General features: G+C 37.7%; 1 protein-coding gene across 2 annotated transcripts; it reads left to right on the plus strand.

Annotated features, from left to right (window-relative positions):
- Positions 1 to 396: 396 nt before the first annotated feature.
- Positions 397 to 20,760, plus strand: COPB1 (COPI coat complex subunit beta 1). Of its 2 annotated transcripts, XM_037402382.1 has the most exons (23): positions 397 to 568; positions 2,946 to 3,029; positions 3,343 to 3,494; positions 4,219 to 4,448; positions 5,207 to 5,376; positions 6,021 to 6,135; positions 6,742 to 6,834; positions 7,381 to 7,518; positions 8,563 to 8,682; positions 9,120 to 9,227; positions 9,321 to 9,467; positions 9,895 to 10,040; positions 11,062 to 11,158; positions 11,624 to 11,784; positions 12,441 to 12,561; positions 12,893 to 13,120; positions 13,292 to 13,471; positions 14,539 to 14,683; positions 16,134 to 16,253; positions 16,693 to 16,838; positions 18,109 to 18,198; positions 18,955 to 19,110; positions 20,422 to 20,756. In XM_037402382.1, the coding sequence occupies exons 3-23, from the start codon at positions 3,404 to 3,406 to the stop codon at positions 20,479 to 20,481; spliced, it is 2,862 nt and encodes a 953-aa protein (XP_037258279.1). In that variant the 5' UTR covers positions 397 to 568; positions 2,946 to 3,029; positions 3,343 to 3,403; the 3' UTR covers positions 20,482 to 20,756. The 2 variants fall into 2 exon arrangements, with proteins under 2 accessions (XP_037258279.1, XP_037258277.1); XM_037402380.1 differs by lacking the exon at positions 2,946 to 3,029 and having other exon boundaries at positions 20,422 to 20,760.
- The last annotated feature ends 514 nt before the right edge of the window (positions 20,761 to 21,274 follow it).

Genomic DNA, 21,274 nt, shown 5'->3' on the forward strand with positions numbered 1-21,274 from the left:
GTTTTAAGCACTAGACAAATCTGCTTATAATTATTAATTTTTTTTTAAATACTTATTTTCCCTTTCTCGAATTATTTTCCCTTATTTATCCACTCATTTATTTTTGGTTGTTTGTTGGGGGGGGGTTTTTTGCCCTGTGAGCTGGTTTGTTTTGTTTTATTTTTATTGGATTTTAATTTTTTTTCCCCTCTGGCAATGTTTACGGAGGGTGTCCCGGGGGGTCCGAGCCCGCCTTCCTGCCTGCGCGGGAAACTCCACCCCGCCGCAGCGCTGACGTATCTCTCACGTGTCCGTGACGTCAGAGGCGCAAGCCCCGGCTCCCGCCTTCGTGGCACTCCGGCGCGCACACCCGCCCGCACGGTAACGCGAAAGAGGCGGGGCCGCCCGGCGGCCCCGCCCCTTTCGCGTTTCCATGCGGGCGTGAGGCGTGTCCCGCTGGGGCCGCCGTACTATCGATGTGGCCTGAGGAAGGAGCGGCTCCACGTCAGCCATCGCCGGAGCGGGAGCGCCGCGGGCAGAGCTCCGCACCCGGGGCTAACTCCACCGCACCGGGCCGCCACGCCACCGAGTACGGAACCTTGCGGCCTCCCAGGGGTAGAGGGGGGGAGGCTGGTACCTCGGAGCGGTTGGGGCCGGGGTGGTGCCGTGGCTCCGGTGGGGCCCGCAGGCCCGAGGCCTCAAGGCCCCGCTGATATCTTCCAGGGGGGTCCCTCAGGGGAGGCCCAGCGCTGCTTGACCGGGGCCTGCGGGGGCTTGGGCCCTTTGTGGCGGGGCTTCCCGGAGAGGGGCTGCTGCGCGGCTGTAGGGCTCCGGGTTTCTTCAGGGTAGTGGCAGGCAGGCAGGGGCAGCTACATCTTTGCAGTTTTAACTTAGCGCTAAAAGCACCTGGAAAATTAAGGCATAGATCTCCCTCAATAGGCTATACTTTAGGATTTTTTTAGTAAGTGTCTTTACGTTATATATTGTAGGTCACACACTAATAAAGCAATGCTTTCACAGGGTTTTGGTTCATCAGGTAGCCCCCGGGTTGTACAGCTCCCCAGGTTGGTGAGCAAGTGTGGACTTTTGTCACCCTGTGTTGTATAAACTGTAGCTTTCAATTTTCTTCTGTAGATACTCTGTATGTGGTGATCCTCTGTAAGATGAAACTGTCATTTCAAGGCTTGGTGCCTTGCAGGGAGGAAGACTTGGTGGCCATTCTCTCTGCCAAGTCTTCCAGCTCTCATTTTAGGAGGGTTGGTTTTCACTGCTGCTTTTCAGAGCCTAAAATGCACTCCACATTTTCATGTTTCAGAGACCAGTTTGGCTGGGATTTTTGGGAGAATTTCTGCGGTTGAGACCTTTGTATAAGTAAAGATACCTGGTCTACTTTTCACAAAGATCCACTTTGTGGTCTGAGTTGTTACTAGAGGTGAAGGTGTTAGCTGTAGGGCTTTGAGACAGGAGTTTTGAGCAACAGTATGGAAAAAGTGTGCAAAAAGAGGCAAGAAAACAGCTGGATTTCTAAAAATGAGCACGATTGTTTATGTAGATATTTGTAAACGGTGAGCTTGAAGAATCTTAGCCTTAAAAATCTACAATTCGTAACAGAAAGAGGTGTTTTTAAAAAAAGTATGTATTGCAGTTATATTTTTGGGTAGTAGTTGTGGTACAGTTCTAGTTGCGTTGTCTTGTGTAGAAAGAGGCGGCAGCCCAAGTCAGCACAACTTACCTGCTCACTGTTCAGCCAGAAGTTCTCTAGGTGTCCATTCGATGAGAAAAGGGACTTTGAACCCAATACCAGCTTGTGTAGTGTCTCAAGTGCTCGTTCAAGCACTGCCGCGCCACGTCCCACCTTCTCTCTCGTCAGAGCTACTTGTGGGGTGCTGCGTTTAACCAGGCTGGGAATGGGTGTTTGCTGGTCTGTCAGTTTATTTTTCTTACTGTTTCAAAAATAAGGTGGCAGTGGAGAGTTTACAGGGTTTACATCTCAAAAGTTGTCCGCACAGATAAAAGAGGTGATGTGGGGATAGGATCTGGTGTCCCCAGACGGTAACTTAAACGGGCATGTTGTTGAAAGTTTGTGTCACAGATGTATGTCCCTGTGCGGGATCATTCAATTTTGAGAAAAAGTGATCTGCAGCGAAAGCATAGATTGAGTTGGAGAGTTTAGTGTTTTCATCTTTATGTAAATTACAACCTTTGATGGGAATCAGTTTGTTCGGTTCTCTATTATTAATAATAATAGTTGGCTCTATTTTTAGTTATTAAGTATATAAAAATGTGCTTTTACACATTGACTGAGGTACATATTGTAATTGAAAGTAAAAAGGCATCTTCCTTATTTAAATGACTTCTTAAACTCAGTCTAAGACTTCCAGAAAATCAATAGCAATAAAGGCATGAAGTAATTTTTCTATAATTTTTTTGACACATTTTCTGTAGAAAATACAAAATTGCTCATGTAATCAGCAGTTTTCTTTATTGTGCTTGTAAGTAGGGTATTATGGCATTAACTGAGCAAGCACAAACCTGAGCGTTTTTCATTATTTAAGAAATGAAATAAAAAGTTTTATTTGATCCTAGATGTCTGTTATATAAGGAAGAAACAACCATGAGAATGAGGATGGAGCTTAATTGCTGATTTTGTTACCTGAACTGTCAGCCATATAGCAGCTTTGCTAGATCTGTAACCTTGTCGTGCTTTTTCACCATAAAAAATACTTCCCTCTAATGCCTAGCAGAGCAGTTAGACAGTAGAGTTGAGCTGGTCTGATGATCCTTGGCTGGTAAAAGTACAGTCTTGCTTCCCTCTCCACATGTTGCCTTTTCACTTGGTTTCTGCTCAGCTGGATCTTGTCCTTATCTTCAAGGTTTCCTTCATAGGTTAATTCAGCTTGTTAAACAAGTCAAAAACTCTTCTGCTTTTTTAGTCTTTTTTTATTATTATTCCTGTGATTTTTCAGCTAATTTTGCAGCTTGGGCCAGTTCACCTGGAGGGGCACAGGACTGCAGGGAAGGCAGTGGGAATATATAACTGGGAGCAGGGGGTAAGTAGGTGATGGAAAAGCTGCTGCATCCGTTTAGCTGCCATCAGGTGTCTGTACACTTCTGTTACCTCTGACCATGCCTTAAGTATTGGAAATATTTCTTTCATTTTTATTTTTATTTTTCTTTGGGAAATTTCATTTTTCGGTGCTAAGAGGAATATTTTAGTGTAAGAGAAAGTTGAGAAGGCTTTTGAATGTGGCTTCTCAAGAAACCCAGCAATCCCTTCAAATCATTGAGTGAGTTGTAAAACATTTTTGTGTTGGTTAATAAATTCTCTTCACTTTAGGATGGCTCTGTGTGCTTGTGTTTTAGGTTGCCTGATACTTGTGTCAAAATAATTCTTCCATTGAGAAAACTTCTGTAACCAAGAACCATGACTGCTGCAGAGAATGTGTGTTACACATTAATCAATGTTCCAATGGATTCAGAACCACCTTCTGAAATCAGCTTAAAAAATGACCTAGGCAAGTAATGGAGAATGATTTGAAGGATACTGCATCTTACCTGAATTATTCTTATATTCTCTCATTGTACCTTTCCTAGAATATTGTGTATGCTTTATAAACTCAAAACAGGTCAATTTGATGTTTATTTCCTTCTGTTGATTTTCAAAATGTGTGCATTCCTCTGTTTGCTGTGTTTTAAGAAGCTTTGTGATATTTATCTTACATGTTTTAGTTTTGTTGGGTTTTCTTCCCCCCCTCGGTCTGTGTGAAAACTTGAAATCTTTTTCTGGTTTTCTCTTTGAAATAGTACCTGTTTGGGCTAAGGTAGATTTAAGTAACGTAATGATAAGCAACAAGTTGTCTTATCACTGTTGAATGCGCTGCTGTATCTTGCTGGCATTAATGGCAGTGTTTTTATTTAGTATACATATGACATCAAAGCACATTGTAGTATCCTGGTATAAAAGGCTGTTTAAATTTAAGCATTGAAACTGCCATGAAATTTGTTGAACTGTGTTAATTCCAATATGTTGATCCTAGATTTAAGTCTGAACTCCATACTTTTTAAATCTTTCTTGCTTCCTCTTTGTCCTTTTAGTAGAAGTAAGGGTGTGAATTTTATTGATATGCTATATTGCGTGCTTTCAGAGTGGGTTTGGATCTTCTGACACTGAAGTTCATGTTCCTGTTTAAAGTAACTGTGACATGTTAGCCTTCCTGATTTAATTTCCTCCTCCTCTAGAAAAAGGAGATGTCAAGTTGAAGACAGAGGCCTTGAAGAAAGTAATCATTATGATTCTGAATGGTGAAAAATTACCCGGGCTTCTGATGACCATCATACGTTTTGTACTGCCTCTCCAAGATCATACCATCAAAAAACTGCTGCTTGTCTTTTGGGAGATAGTGCCAAAGACCACACCAGATGGCAGGCTTTTGCAGGAAATGATCCTTGTGTGTGATGCATACAGAAAGGTAGCCCATTGTTTCTTTCATTGCTTATGTTTCTATACCAGATCTCTCTATAAAGTATCTCATTTTTTGTTACTTAATAAATATAAAAATGGTTTATGCTCGGCATTTTCTTCCTAACCGTTAGGTTTTAGTGCTTCAGAGCTGGATAATTATAGATAACCAGCAGACCTACCACCAAGGGTTTTTTATGTGTTCTTTTACTATTGCGACTTAACAAAAATTTATTGTCTTAGTTTCCAAGCCAGTGAACCTCAAAGATGAGGAATAATCTAGTTACCGTCCTCATAGTGTCTAGGGACAAACCATGGGTCATAAAAGGACACTAATTTTGGAATAATTTCATCGTTGTATATTTGGGAGACACTCTTTCACAAAGATAATAAAGTCCCTCAGCTTCTTTGGGAATGGGTCAGAAGCAGGTGAACTAATACAGACTAGAGGTTCGTGTCCAGTGTGCAGGAATGGCTGTGGGGTAAGCTTTCATAGCCTTAGCAATTGGAGAAAACACATACAATGCAGGAAAAAAATCCACAGGCTTTGTAAGTTTCACTACACAGAAATACACATTTTTAAATATTGTGGGGCAGCAGCATTTTAAGAAGGTGTTTCCTGAGGAGACGGTGGCATGTCATTGTGGATGTTGGGAAGCTGTGCCACTGGAAGCTGAGTGTGGGAGGAGGCTGGCAAGTGTGTTCATCTGAGCTTAACAATGAGGCTGAAAAGTCTGGCATTTCAAATATGTTTCTTGTTGATTTTAGGATCTTCAGCACCCAAATGAATTTATCCGAGGCTCTACTCTCCGTTTTCTTTGTAAGCTAAAAGAAGCAGAACTGCTGGAGCCTTTGATGCCAGCCATTCGTGCATGTCTAGAACATCGTCACAGCTATGTGCGCAGAAATGCAGTTCTTGCAATTTACACCATTTATAGGTAAATGCCAGAAAGTATTTGCAGTCATGGATACAGAGGACCAATGCTGGCTTTAGTGATCTGGATAGCTTTTGAGATCTCATAAACGTTTATCATGTGGTGTTTGGGGTTGTGGGTTTTTTTGCTTGTTTGCTTTTTCTCATCTGTATAATGGACTTGCTTGAGGAAGCAGCAGCAGTACCTTTAGTTTTTCCAAACGTGACTGAGGTCCTTATATTGCAAGTTAATTCTAATGGGCAAATGCCTTCCTTAGTGATCTAAATGTTATTAATCTTAGCCATTGTCCACAACCATAGATCTAGAAGAATCCTTGCAGAAATATGCATATATAGATTTATTTGAAGTGAAATTTTCTTCTTGTACTGCAGCTATATACTAAACATCATTGCAGTTGTTACCTGAACAGTGTAGCTGAATGTTACTGTTAACAGAAATCATTGATGGGGTAGCTGCCATGCTAAAAATTTTTTTAAAGCTCCTTGAGTCTCTCCGTAGTTTCAAATAGCTACACAAGGCTATGTATTGCCATTTTATGCTTTTTGCATTTTTGTAAACACTTGTATTTAGGATATACACTTAAGCCTTAGTTTCTGCTCCTTACCAGTAGTTCTTTTATTTATGTTGTTGTTTTTTTTTAAAAAAAGAAATTTTGAACATCTTATACCTGATGCTCCTGAACTGATCCATGATTTTTTGGTGAACGAGAAAGATGCAAGCTGCAAAAGAAACGCATTTATGATGCTAATTCATGCAGATCAGGTAAGGGTACTCATCCTCAAACTCATTCAGTTTACAACTTGAAAATGTGCTAGGTAACTAGACAGTACTTTGTTGGTAGTATTGACTATTTATATTGATAAAAGAAACATATATGATAGCATTAACCCGTTTGTGGAATATTGGGTAACTGGAAAAGTTAAAGTAGGTCTTTAGTGCTGTTTTCATTTTAAAGGGGAATTACTGTATTTGGTGAAGGCATATCTTGGTGCTGAAAACTGTAATTAGTTTTGCCAAGTGAGCGTAACCAGACTGAGAAGTGCTCCATTACCTGCTGTTTTATACCTTTGTAGTCAAGAGAAAGAAATAGCTATTTCTGTCTAGTGTTTTGGATTCTTTGCACTACAGGCAGTTGCCTTTTGTGCCTGATTACCATTAGTTTTGTTTCTGGTTTTTCAGTTTTATAGACAGAATGGATTAATTTGCTCTTCAGGTTTGCAGTGTTTTTGAAAATTATTTTACATTTAAAGTTGAAGGTTGAATATATGCTGGTTTGTATTTTGATTTTTAAAATGTGTTTTGATTTAAAATATAGCTGGGTGGGCAAACTCAGAATACTTTAGAATAATGTATCTTTTATTTGTATAGGATCGAGCTTTGGATTATTTGAGCACCTGTATTGACCAAGTCCAGACATTTGGTGACATTCTGCAGTTGGTTATTGTTGAACTAATCTATAAGGTAAAAGGGAAATGGCTGTGGCATGTTTAAAATAAATGTACATGGTAGATGGTATTAGACTCCTTTTTAAAAGAGAGAGAGTGTTGCTGGAAAAGACATTATAGCTAGCATTTAGTCCGTGTCAGGAAAATGTCATTGTTTAGTAGAGCTGAATAATATTTGTCTCTTGAAACAATAAACTGCTCAAGTGTGCCCGCTACAGAGCAATACGTCTTGCCTGATTTGCCGTGATGTGGACTGTGTATTATCAGACTGTTTTTCATGGACATGAGCAGGGCATCTGTCGCAAAAGCTAGTAGAGGCTATGCCCTTCCTTTTGGTCTGAGATTTTAAGACCTTGTAGCATTGCATGGAATTATCAATAATAGCTTTTTAATAGCTTTTTGCAATTAGAGTTTTACAACTCTGAGTGACACTTCCTATCCCCAGAAAAGGTCATCGCCTTTTGCTTTATTTTCTCCTTGTAAGATAATGGAGCAATTAAGCTATGCGATTGCTATTTTGTTTTTTTTCTTTATCTGTCAATTATGCATTGTTCTTGTCTAGGTCTGTCACGCAAATCCATCAGAGAGAGCTCGGTTTATTCGCTGCATCTACAACTTACTGCAGTCATCGAGTCCTGCAGTGAAGTATGAAGCTGCAGGTACTCTAGTTACACTCTCCAGTGCACCAACAGCAATCAAGGTATAAAAGTGATGTTTTCAGATGTTTCAGTAGCTCTTAGTGCACTGCAATGAATACTGTATGCTGTACACTGGTACTTTGAAAGAGCGAAGGCGTTAGTAATATGGGGTGTTTAACATTTCATATGTGAAACTGTCTTAAAATATCTCTTAAAACTGATCACAAAGGAAGGATGAGACGGTATTTTGCAGACCTGCAGCTAGTGAACTTCATGCCGCTTTGGTAGGGGACAAGCTTGAATACTGTGCAAACTGTTGTACAGTAGTTGGTGCCAACCTGCAAACTTCTTGGAATACTGGTGTGTGTACTAGTACATACAAAGCAGGCTAAAGCTGAAGATCTGCAGAGGCTGCATGACTGACTTTGCTCATAAATATTACTCTTCTCAGACCAGAGTGGAAGCATAAAGCAGTGAAAATTTACACTGATTACTGATTGACCTTGGGTTCCTAGATTTATGTTTGTACAGCTGATTATTTGAGATCACACAGAAATTTTGAACTTGTATGGAAATTTAAAAAATAGAATATGCAAGCCTAGATTTAAAGGAAAAGCATTTTTAATAGTAGTCTGAAAAGATCAGGAGGAGTATTAATTCCAGCATTCTTGCTTTCATGTAGTAGTTTTTATTGAGCAGGAATATTATATGTAGAAGCTGTCATTAAAATCATACCTAGATACGCTAACACTGGCAACTGTTTTAAATCTGTTTTCATGCCCTGTTGTGTACTTAAGTGGTGACTCAAAGCATGCCAGAACATTGATCTCTTTATGACTTTCTTTGAATTTGAAATCAAGTCTGTGTTTGTAAGCTGATGCCATTGTGAGCTTTCCTGTGCAGTTTTTGTAAAATGGTGGTGGAATTGATGCTTACAGTGGACCAGGAAGTTTTAAAGTCTGTTCTCAGGTTCATTTCTGTGCCAACTCTTTGAGTAGTTGCTTTAATAGTAATGTGGAAGGTGTCTTTTCCTGAATTGCTCTCAGAAATTTGCCAGTTTATTCTCTTCATTACTTAAATAATATTTTTGATCCTTTTAATTTTAGGCAGCTGCCCAATGCTACATAGATTTGATTATTAAAGAAAGTGATAATAATGTGAAACTGATTGTTTTGGATCGGTTGATTGAATTAAAGGAGCACCCCTCCCATGAACGAGTGTTACAGGTGTGTTATCTGTCCCTTTTCCTGCAAGCTTATTGAAGGCTTTTCTTTCCTAAACAAAACTTCTGGGTGTTGTGATGTATGGAAAAATGTACTTCTGAAGTTTGAATCTTCTGTTGATATATTTTTGGTAAAAGCATATGGGATGGACTTTTATATCTATGACTTGCTGCTTTTATTGTCTGCGTAAGAATTAACGGCAAATACTGTCTTGATTGTAAGGCTTAATGTAGCTTGAGTGGTAGTCTTTTATGTAAATGTGGAATGTGTTAAATGAACACTCTGAAGTTCCTAATGCCCAGAAAATCTTGTTTGTTACTACGTTATATAGTGTGTGTCCAGAAAAGTCTTTGAAAACCACTGAGAACTAATAATTAGACTTATATGAAAAGGAAGTAATTTAGAGCAATGAAGTAGTTACCGTTTTGTTATTGTTTCAGGATCTAGTTATGGACATCCTGAGAGTGTTGAGTACCCCAGATCTAGAAGTGCGCAAAAAAACCCTTCAACTGGCCCTGGATCTTGTCTCTTCAAGAAACGTAGAGGAGGTGAAATACATGTTACTTTTGTTTAATTACACTATTTTTTATTCTTTGGAAAAATACATGAATTTCATCAATTTGATTTGATCTTTTCTGCAGCTTGTGATTGTTCTGAAGAAGGAAGTGATTAAAACTAATAATGTGACAGAGCATGAAGATACAGACAAGTATAGACAGCTGCTTGTTCGTACATTGCATTCCTGTAGTGTTCGGTTTCCAGATATGGCTGCGAATGTTATTCCAGTGGTATGCAAATGTTTAATTATGTTGTCATAAAATATGTTCTAGCTATACCCAAAACCTAGAGAATAAGTGAAGCTGGGATGTTTCTAACAGTGGCCTCACATGAAGCAAGACTATTTTTAATCCCTAAAGAAACAGAGGACTTTTGATGTAGTTGTTTGCCTTTTGAGACTTTATTTTTAAAATTTTTGAAGAACATGAGCTGAAGAGTACCTTTACTTAAAAGTGCAATAATTTGTATCATTAGACAAACAATTTGGGGATTATGATAATTGGTGATTGTTTGGAATGTACTTAAGGTTGTTTATTTTCAGCTTTGTTTAATGGGAGATCTAAATGCAGTTTTATTTTTCTGAATGTAGAAGGAAAATACTATTATACAAACTTAGCCATGCTGCTGTTTGTGCTCATGTTCACTCTTTCGTGCCAGTTGATGGAGTTCCTTAGTGATAATAATGAAGCGGCAGCTGCTGATGTCTTGGAGTTTGTGCGGGAAGCGATCCAGCGATTTGATAACCTCAGACCTCTCATTGTTGAGAAGATGCTTGAAGTCTTTCACGCTATTAAATCTGTCAAGTGAGTCCAAAATATGATATCAAACAGACATTGGAGCACCCTGTGGCTCACTTGCATTGAATATATATTGTCATTAAAAAGGTATGAAAATCCTTGCAATCCATACACAAAGAATAACTGAAGCTGGGATATTTTGGGCATAGATCACTTCTAGGTACAGCTTCCTTCTTGCCTACTTGTACACAAGATGCATTGAGTGCTTGTTGCATTGAATGAAGAAAATGTATTCAAATTTCATTTTTATGGTGCCATTGGTAGTTATATTTCCACTTGCTAGAAGATACCGTTGTTGATGAAGGCTGTCTCTGAATGCTATGTTTGATAAAACAGAGTTACTAAGGGATGACTGCAGCAGGAATTGGCACTTGAAGGCAACTGGAAATACTTAACTGTACATCTATTAGAAAACCCAATCTAACACAGACTGGGCTTTGCAATCTGCAAAGCTTCTTTAGTACTTTTCAGCACTCTAAAAACTTGTTTTTCTGATGGATCTGCAAAGGTGAAGTCATATGAGAACTTCTATGTATCAGGACACTGCTCTGCCATTCTTCCAATACGCAGACAGTCCGAATCCTATCTCCATCATCATCTCATGAAGTGGGAAAAAAACCCTCTGAAGCTTTGCTGTTGTTTTTTTTTTTCCAGATCTTAATTTGTGTTCTTGTTTTTCATTTTCTCCTATATGAAGGAAAAATTTGTCTTGGTTACCTGGGGAAACTTCAACTGACGTAATTCACATATAGTAGAGTTATTTCATTATGATCATAAAGAAATTTAATTTTGTGAATATCAGGATTAACACAGATGGAGATAAAGTTGTAGCAGAGGATATATCTCATTTGATATACTTGTTCGTTAATTTACTAAGGCTGAAAGGGTGACTGCTTTTGATCGAACTTGCTTTCTGTCAGTCACATCCTTCTGTATTTGTTGAGACTGGCTTTTACCACCTGACCAAAAAAGATGCTGGTTTGAGTATATCATGAAAGCATGACTTAAGTTACTGTTCTTGTCTTAGGATTTATCGAGGAGCTTTGTGGATCCTTGGAGAATATTGCAGCACAAAGGAAGATATACAAAGTGTAATGACAGAAGTTCGCAGATCACTTGGAGAGGTGTGTTTACTTTGATAGGTTAGCTCTTTGTGGTTTTACTTACTGTTATGCAGTATGTTTTCTAAGAAAAAAAATATTTTTAAAAGATCCTGTAAGTTGCAACAGGGTGTGAGCTCTTGTGTTATGTAATGGCATATGCACAAGAAATCTAAAGTAAAAAAAACTTACGGCAGCTTTAAGATATGGTTTAGTTCTACCTACTAAAAGAGTGCTTTAAAGTCTGGGTTGTTCTGAGAGGGATCTAAGACAATCTGTACAATCTGAGCTTTGTTGCATAGGTAGGAGGCTTCTGTATATGTTTCAACATCTGCCTGTTTCAAATTCTGTCAACTGTGGCAATGTAACTGACCTTTTACTTACAAAAACCTAACAATGTGGATAATTTTTGTTAAAACCTTCTGCAGAACAAAACTATCTTTTTTTTTTTTTTATTAATTGTAATGATTGTTTCCTGTTCATTTCTAGATCCCAATAGTAGAATCTGAAATCAAAAAAGAAGCTGGTGAGCTAAAACCTGAAGAAGAGGTGTCTGTGGGTCCAGCCCAGAAACTGGTGACAGAGATGGGCACTTACGCAACACAGAGTGCTCTCAGTAGTTCCCGACCGGCCAAAAAGGAAGAAGACAGGTATTTAGGATGTCTTACTAGGCCTGGAGTGACTTGGTTAATTACTTTTTTTAGTTAAGTGGTATTCTCTCTCATACTGAGTTTAGTGGTTGAGGTAACTTCCTGTTGTATTATTAGATATCATCATCTTGGTGCAGGAAGATGCCTAATTGCTTAGAATTTGTAATCAAAGCTTACTGTGTATCAAAAAAGACATTATTAATTATGGTATTCTAAATTCTAGTTGATTCTTTATAATTTATACATAAAGTTCCCTCACAATTTTAATTGGATACAGAGATGTTGCCTTTAGATTAATTTTTTTTCTTAATATCACCTTGCTGTAGTTTAGTTTATTGGTAGCTAGAACAATTGCTATATTTCCTTAATTACTGCAAATGGGCTACTTCATCTTGACTAGTCATTATCATCTCCGAGCTACAATGAAATTATTATACATTACACTTTTTACTTCACTCCGTATTCTGTGTGGAAATGGTTACGTGACTTGTGAGTATCTCTGTATGTGGAAAATTTCTTCTAGAGTAAATAAAAAACAACTTCTGAGACCTTTCAAGCTTGTTTTGTTTGTACAGTACGGATGTTATGGTATGAAGATAAGTAGGCTAAAGAGCATTGTCCAAAGCTAGTTTTCTGATTATCATTTGTCTTTGCAGACCTCCATTACGGGGATTCCTGCTTGATGGCGATTTCTTTGTTGCAGCTTCCCTTGCTACAACTTTAACTAAGATTGCTTTACGATACGTGTCACTAGTTCAGGAAAAGAAGAAGCAAAATGTAAGTCATCTATTGTTTCACGGTACTTGTGAAAATGAGCTTCTTGTTGCCTCTCTTCTTTTAAACAGATGCAAAATGGGTTAAGTCCAAAGTGAAGTGCCAGTTAGTGATTGGTTAATAATGATAACTTGAGTCACAAACAGGACCTACTGCTTTCCAGCCTCTCTACGTAGACAGTCTCTAAGTCATGATGTTTGGTTTCTGGATAACAAGTACAAAAAAATAATCTGTTCAGAGATTTTATGATTTATGTGCACCTTTTTGTAAATTGTAAGGCTGTATAAAATGCAATAACCTCCTTCCATTCTCTTTCCTTTGTCCTCCTCCGTAGTCCTTTATTGCTGAAGCTATGCTGCTGATGGCCACTATTCTCCATTTGGGAAAGTCGTCTCTTCCCAAGAAGCCAATTACAGATGATGATGTGGATCGTATTTCCTTGTGTTTGAAAGTTTTGTCAGAATGTTCTCCCCTCATGAACGATATTTTTAACAAAGAATGCAGGCAGTCTCTCTCTCATATGCTGTCAGCTAAGCTAGAAGAGGAGAAACTTTCCCAGAAGGTGAGCTATTATAAACGTGTAACACTTGGAGTTTGTTACAGCTGTTCACATCCAAGCTGGTCCCAGAAATGTCATCATTTGACTCTGTGTAAGCCAACCATTATTTGACTGTGTTTCTGTGCTAAAGGAATGGAATTCACTGGGAATTCTTGAATATTTCTCTTCCTGCAGAAAGAATCTGAGAAGAGGAATGTGATGGTTCAGCCGGATGATCCCATTTCCTTCATGCAACTTACTGCTAAAAATGAAATGAGCTCAAAAGAAGACCAGTTTCAACTCAGCCTTCTGGCAGCAATGGGGAACACACAGAGGAAAGAGGCTGCCGATCCTCTTGCATCCAAACTTAATAAGGTAACGTGAAAGTCAGTGGTTTGGTTATATACACGTTGTGCTGCTTGTGCACAGGATCAGCTTTGGGAATCGCGGGCTGCAGCTAATGATGATTGGAAAGACCCAGGTATTTTTTGGTTAGGATCAGCAGAAAGAGAAAAGCCCTTGTGCTTAAAGTTGTTACCTTCTTCACGTGGGAGGGGAAGAATAAGGAGGAGAATTGGAGAGTGTTGAGCTGGTGGCATGGGGAGAAGAAATTAAGATTGTTTGCTGGTCTGAAGAGCCCCCAGTACGGTTCACAGGGAAAGGAGCAGGGATGTCACAAGCAATTAAGAATCCCTTTCTTTCCTTGGCTGCCATAGCCTGTTGCCAAGTGCAGTGCGTTATGGTTTCACTCTTTATACCTTTTTTTTGCTGGTGATTACCAGGACCTGCAGAGAAGGTCCAAAGAGAAGAAATCTCTTGATCCATTCATTAATTAAGAGTTAAAACCCCAGAATTTTATTCTTTAAAAGTCTCAGATCATGAATTCTTTTTACTTTTTAAAGTTATGTTTTTATTTTAAGTCAGCATTTCTTTGTCCTGCTTACCTTTTTAAGAATAAATGGTGTTACAGTCTGTATTTTAGGAACTTTGGTGTTCTTAATACTTTTAATCCAGAAAGGTTTTATAATTATTATGTATATGGAAAAGAATATGTGAAGGAGGGCTACAATTAAAATTTGTGTGAATAATATGGACAGTCACGGTGTACTTAGCTATAAATCAATGAAATCTCTTTATTTTGGAAGACCTAGGCATGAGCTTTACATTTCCTAAACATCACAACTTCTTTAAATAATATTTTGTAGGCAAAACTTGCGATGATTTTTTTTTCAGTGTCTTTATATTGTTCCTTCTTTCTTACTAGTAAGTTAGTTCTGTGAAATTAAAAGCTCTTTGCACACCTGCTTGATTTGGAGGCTCATGTTAAAGAGTAATGGGCTTAGTTTTACTTTATTCTTTTTTTTTTTTGTCAGTTTGACATAATTCCATGTTTTAAACTGGTTTATGAGAAGAAAAATACCTTAAACTCTTTTCTTCCACAGGTTACTCAACTGACAGGTTTCTCAGACCCTGTCTATGCAGAAGCCTATGTCCATGTCAATCAGTATGACATTGTGCTAGATGTACTTGTGGTCAACCAGACCAGTGATACTCTGCAGAACTGCACGCTGGAACTAGCCACGCTAGGTAAGGAGTGCTGGTGGAAACCAAGCAACCGCTGAGCAGCAGTGAGGTGCTGGCCATTGGCAACCAGTTTTAAGGAGTTTCTGAAACACTTCTAAATACTTACAGATTTATGCCAGCTAGTTGCCATTTCAAAAGGATGTTTTTGAATGCCTTTAAAAACACATTTTTCTTCCAAAAGGTGCAAGACTTATCTCCACTGGCACTGACAATACTGTCTGATGATACAAACTGTAGTAAGATTGTGAATTTCTTCATGCTTTTTTCACTAGAAAAATAGCATTCCATTTCCCCTTCTCCCTTTTTCCTGAAATTATGGACAGGATTTTTGATACACTTGTTCCCCATTACTCTGTTACCGCGGAACAAGAGGACAAAATGCAAACTGGTGTGGAGCGAATGTCAGGCAAGAGAAAGTCATCTGCCCTAGGTGGTTCTTGCACTCAGCTTGAAGTACCTAGATATACTGCATTTGCTCAGCTGATACCATTCCCTCTACCAACAGCTGTACCAGAGGCTTGCTGGAGCAATAGTGAGGTTTCATTAACTTCTAGGGGAGGAACTGGATCAGATAATCCAAGAACAATTTCCTATTGTCTTCTGTTTTGGCAGTCAGGACTTGAAATAAGTTTACAACACTAGGGGGACGCATGTTACATGCTTGTAATTGATGTAAATATGACTGGAGGGGCATAACCTTCCTCCAAATCTTTTGTACATCATTTGATCAGATTAGTGGTGGAGTAAATAAAACAAATGTGTTACTTAATAGGTTGTATTTTTCTATTTATTAGCTCAGTAAAGTGAAATTCTGTATTTCCCAGTTGATCTCTTCAGATATATTGCAAAAACTGACTTGATGCATCAGTCCTGTGCATAGAGCTGATGCTGTTCATGCTGTATTCTCAAATTGCACAGTCTGATAGAACTAAAGACTTTTGCTTGCCAGAGGATTAGGAAAAATACAACTCTTCCTGTGTCCTGGGAACAATTATATTCAAATCAAGGTGATACTTTGATCTGTTTATAAATAGCTTAGTGCGTGTAATACTGGACGTTGAACTTTGGTTTTGAGACGCTTGACTGTAGGATTAGGTGTTACGATGTTGTCAGTGGTTAAAACATAAGGTAAAACTAAGCATTTCCTGATTGTTAAAAATGTAATACTAGGTTCAATCTGAAGCCTATTTAAGTCAGTATTTGCATTTGTTTTCAGTGGGGTTTGGTTTTTTTTATTTTAACTGAAATTTTTAATGTAACAAATTATTTTGTCTTTCAGGTAGCAAACTATAACAAAACACAAACAAAAAAACCAATACCTTTGTGGTGGTATTTAGTGCAACTCTGTAGACATTAGAATTGAATGACAAGAAAATAAACTGTTGTCCAAAAGCTAAATTCATTGGGAGATAGGGATCAGGGAGCTTTAACAGTATACAATTTCTTTACACAGGTGACTTGAAACTTGTGGAAAAACCATCTCCTCTGACACTTGCTCCACATGATTTTGCAAACATTAAAGCTAATGTCAAAGTTGCTTCAACAGAAAATGGAATAATTTTTGGTAATGTTGGTAAGTAACCAATTCAGTGTGCAAGATTAACATTAATGTGTAGCATTTCTGAACTGTTTAATAAGCTCAAAAATAATTGAAAACTTCATACTGGGAGAGGAAATCGAATGATCTACAATGTGTGACTATTTTGTGATGATTTTTGAAAAATGTATATTGCTTTTAATTATGGTAGGACATGCTACCTTTAGAATGTTTGTCAACATCATACTTGAACCCAGGTCTGGATTTGAAATGAGCTAGGCAGCCTCGCCTGAAAGACAATACACGTAACTCAGAAATTCTGTGCTAATTGGGTAAAGTCCTTGAGGACAGAGGACAGCAATGAGGCTGACCAAACATTGGGGCTGCTGTTAACTGGCAAGTGGTAACTGAGCATTCTTATTTAGTGCAGATTCACTTTTTTAAACATTAGGGTGGTTTGTGTTTTATGTTGCAGTATATGATGTCTCTGGAGCAGCCAGCGACAGAAACTGCGTGGTTCTCAGTGATATTCACATTGACATCATGGATTACATCCAGCCTGCTTCTTGTACAGATGCGGAGTTCAGACAGATGTGGGCAGAATTTGAGTGGGAAAACAAAGTTAGTTTTATTTTTTGCATGCTGTTTGTGTTTTTTGTTGATGTATAATTCTGTTTCTTGTTTTATATTCTGTCATTACATGAACATTATCTCTTGTGATATAAACCTCATTCTACATTCACATTGGATGCTGGCCTCGGGTAACTTCTTTTATTGCTATCTTACCTGTTTTACAAACTTAGTGATGCAGTAACTAAGGGTTTTTTTAGAAAAGAGGTATGTGCCTTGAGCCTTATCTGCTGTATGGTGTCCAAATTGATTGGTGACTGCTATGTATTTTGACTCAAAGGTGAGACAGCAACAAGCATGTTTATGCTGAGACTGCAGAATTATTCATACTGCTTAGTCTCTCCAGTTCTGAATAATGTTGCTATTTAAAAAAAAAAGAAATTAAAAAAATCATAGAATTTGGGTTGTAGGGGACCTTTTGAAGGTCATCTAGTCCAGCTGTGGGCAGGGGTATCTTTCACTTGATTACTTTGCAATGCAGCTGTAGCATGCAGTTATGGATGCTGTGTTAAGACCGACAAAATGGTGGGTATGCTTAATATTAGAGGGTGCCCAAACTGCTACAGACCTGTGAAAAAGGGGTTCAAAGGAGATAATCTTATACAACACAGCAACAAAATTCAATAGAATAGCAACATTAAAACAGTGGGAGGTTTTACATAAACTGTAGCCTTGGTTGCTATGTGTATTTACATGTATTCACTTGAGACTAGATTTAAGAGTCTCAGAACTTGTGAACAAGAGATCTTAATACATGGTATGTGAAGCCTTAGCAATTTGTAAACTACTCCTAAGAGATACATTAAAAAACAATTTAAACAAGATCCACAATATTCAATATGAGGAAGCCAAGGCAGCCCAGAGAGCGTTGTTGCTGGAAAGGAAACATGAAAGTAATATTTTTTTCATTGGTTAAATTGGACTAGATACTACTTTTTCTTGTTCTGGCAATGTGTAAACTGTTTTCAGACAAGAAGTCCGCTATTTGCTGTAGAGAGTACATGTTCAGCAGAGTATCATACTCACCTAATATATTTTATAAACCATGGTAATAACATGAAATGTTCAGTCTTTAACAAGTGGATGGCTGGAGGTGAAGACTTCATACAATGCCACCACATAATGGGAAGTGCCTCTAGCTTGTTGCATGTGGCATTCCTCAAGGAGAAATGTAATGGTAGTCGCCTTTATTAGAGCCCTGACGAAGAAGTAATGCCTGAGGTGCTAATTAATGTAATTGCCTTTTTTTCCCTTCTTGAAGGTTACAGTCAATACAAATATCGTCGATCTAAATGAATACTTACAGCACATACTGAAGTCGACCAATATGAAATGCTTGACTCCAGAGAAGGTGAGCTATTTGCTTGGAGACTTTTAGATACTTTTTTTAGCTTGTGTGCTTTGTTGTTTAAATTATTTAGCATTGGCTATGACTACTATTAGAAGTGCTTGCTTACAGTATGAAATACTACATATGCTTCATATTTTTTATATGAGTGGTCTAAAATGAGTAAAAGCAAATTAGTGATATCAAAATTACTAGTTGCTTAATCCCCTTAGCTACTTCTTGCCCAGTTTAGAAAATCAGAATGTTCTAATTCATAGTAGCTAAGCTGCAGTATAGATTTCATGGGACCATCTGTTTTTATAAAGGTTTTTCTCAGTAGCTCCAAGTTCCTTTCTTCTCTGTCAAAATTTACATTTCTTTTGCCAGTTTAGCCTTTTTGTTATGAAGCAAACTAAATATATCCAATGGCTATTTGCTATTAAGATGTAATATGTGTAATACCTACTAGCTATTATATGTATAGTAGCCAAAATAAGAATAGTAGCTATTGCTACTATTTGGCTTCTTTACCATTTTGCTGTTCATTAAATCAGACTGTAGAATGCCATCCTACCTTGTCTTGATGGATACTGTAGATTGCATATCTTCCAATATTAATTTTAGGAAAAGGCCACCGCTGTTTCCCATTGCATGGTTCTCACATGTGAACAAAGAAGTTTAAACATTACATACTGACGCGTGCCTAGCTAACCTAAGATGAATTAAAATGTGTGTAAAGGATTTTGGCCTTTCTGAAGAGTTCATATGTGCTTTCCGTAGGCACTCTCTGGTTATTGTGGCTTTATGGCGGCCAATCTTTACGCACGTTCCATATTTGGAGAAGATGCACTTGCAAATGTCAGCATTGAAAAGCCAATTCATCTTGGACCAGAGGCGCCTGTCACTGGTCACATACGAATCCGTGCAAAGAGCCAGGTAATATGACATACTTAGAGCACTGGTTTTCCTTGTCATTTTTAAGAAAATGTGCCAAGTACTCTAAAACCATGCAGATTTTTTGATGTACATTGGTTTACAGTAGCAGGTAAATGGGAAAAAATTTGGGAAGATTAATATAGAAACATTAACTATAGTTTTGAAACTATCTTATGCAGATTTTGTGAGGAAAGAATGTCTTTCTAATTAGGTGTAATCATACCCTAAAAACATGTTCAAGATCTTTTCTTCCAGTGCATTATCATAAAATAGGCTCTTGGGCCAAAATGTCCTTATTTTATCTGTAGCACTGCAAATAAGATGTTATGTTTTATTTGCTTTTAAATAAAGAGCAAATGCTCCCTAAGGTTCCATGATCTGTTTCCTACTAAATTACACATTTCAATTTCACACAAAGAAATTTTATGCATGAAATAGCTGTTCACTAGTTCTTTCTCAAACCAGCAAAACAAAACCTAGTGTCTTTCAGTAGGATTATTTTCTGTCAGTACATCTATGAGTCTGCTTAGGATTTTAGAACTGCTACCTCCCAACTAAAAATAAGTACAAGATCTCGAACTGTTTAATAAATTTTAAAAAAGTGTATCGATAAAAGTATTTTAAACAGCACCAATAAAGGGCTACCTGACATTTCACATTCAAGGAAACCATATGGTTTATATGATGTCACTGTAAAGATTTTGGAGTGGTTGAAATTAACGTTTCTGATATATTTACAGTGGCATTTTTATATAAGACTGCATTTAATTACATGTGCCAGCATTGTTGCATCTTGACATCATTCTGGTATTGATTACATGGATTTATTCATGCAGTTTCTTCTGAGATTTCTTCAGTTCTATGTAATATTAATACAGTTCTGTGATTAAATGATTTTCTATAGCTTTAGTGCATTGAGTGCTAGTATTGGCATTGAGACTTTCAACAGGTGAATTTCAGTAACTGGACTGACAAATGTATTTTCTCCAGTGGCAGCAGACTTTCAATTGGTGGGAGGTCAAAAGACTTATTTTTTTTTAATTCTCTTGCCTTTTGTATTGATAACAGATTTAGCAGTTGTTAGTTTATTTAAGTTTCGTTGTTTCAATAATATATGTAGATGTAGCCTTACCCTGGTGTTAAGGAAGTGTGCGCTATAATTATTTCTAATTGTTCATTTATTTGTATACTTTAATTTCCATGCCACTAACTTCATAGATTTCTATATATGGAACTTCCATTTTAATATAGATAAGATAAAGTTATTTTGAAGTATCTGAATTGTGAATTTCTTCTTTCCTTTCCTTACAGGGAATGGCCCTGAGTCTTGGAGATAAGATCAATCTGTCTCAGAAGAAAACGAGTTTATAGATTTTACCTAGTGTCTTTTCAAGTCTTTTACAATTTAACCTTAGGTATGTGGCTTTTGGGGTCCAGAACATCTTATATTCTTCAGTGTTCTGTAATTGTAGAAGCCAAGCTTTTGAGCTGAAAGCATTCCAGCAGATAATTTATAGGTTCTCCATGATTGATACTGAGCAAAACTTTAAATCTCCAGGGTTGTTCTTTTTTTTTTGTCCTGGAAGTCATGTTTTCTTTGTCTCTAATATATACTGATGCTCACAATACAATAAACAAATTATGCCATTACTGTTTTGTCTGTAAATTATAATCTCTGTATTATTTGATCAGTATTGAATATCGGGCCAGGTATTTTGATACTCTAAGAAAGTGGGAGTGTGTAATAGCTTAAGTGTTTACAATAATGACTAGGCCTGAATTGTGTGCATGTGTGATCATGGCTCTTAAAATACTCTGGTATAGCTAGGAGAATATATAATTGACAGCTAAATCAAAGGCTGTATGTTCTAGATGGTTGGGTTAGTAATGTAACCACTTGGCACAGAAAAGCTTGTAATATTAGAAAAGAGCTTGTCAAAATTCAGTGCTTTCCAGCAAGTAGTAGAACGTTAAACTTTGTTTCTGAAATGTTTTCCTAACAGTGTTACCATGAGTAATATAACATTGCTGGTGGTGTTCTTATTTTTTAGTTAATACAGAAAAGAGAGCCAAGTGCAATATTAAAGCTGTACCAGCATGAGCAGTGTTTTCAGTGAATGCAGCCATTAGCCACATGTGTAAGCTCAGGAAGGAAGGATTCGGA

Source organism: Falco rusticolus, chromosome 10, assembly GCF_015220075.1.
Source record: "Falco rusticolus isolate bFalRus1 chromosome 10, bFalRus1.pri, whole genome shotgun sequence".
Taxonomy (NCBI): domain Eukaryota; kingdom Metazoa; phylum Chordata; class Aves; order Falconiformes; family Falconidae; genus Falco; species Falco rusticolus.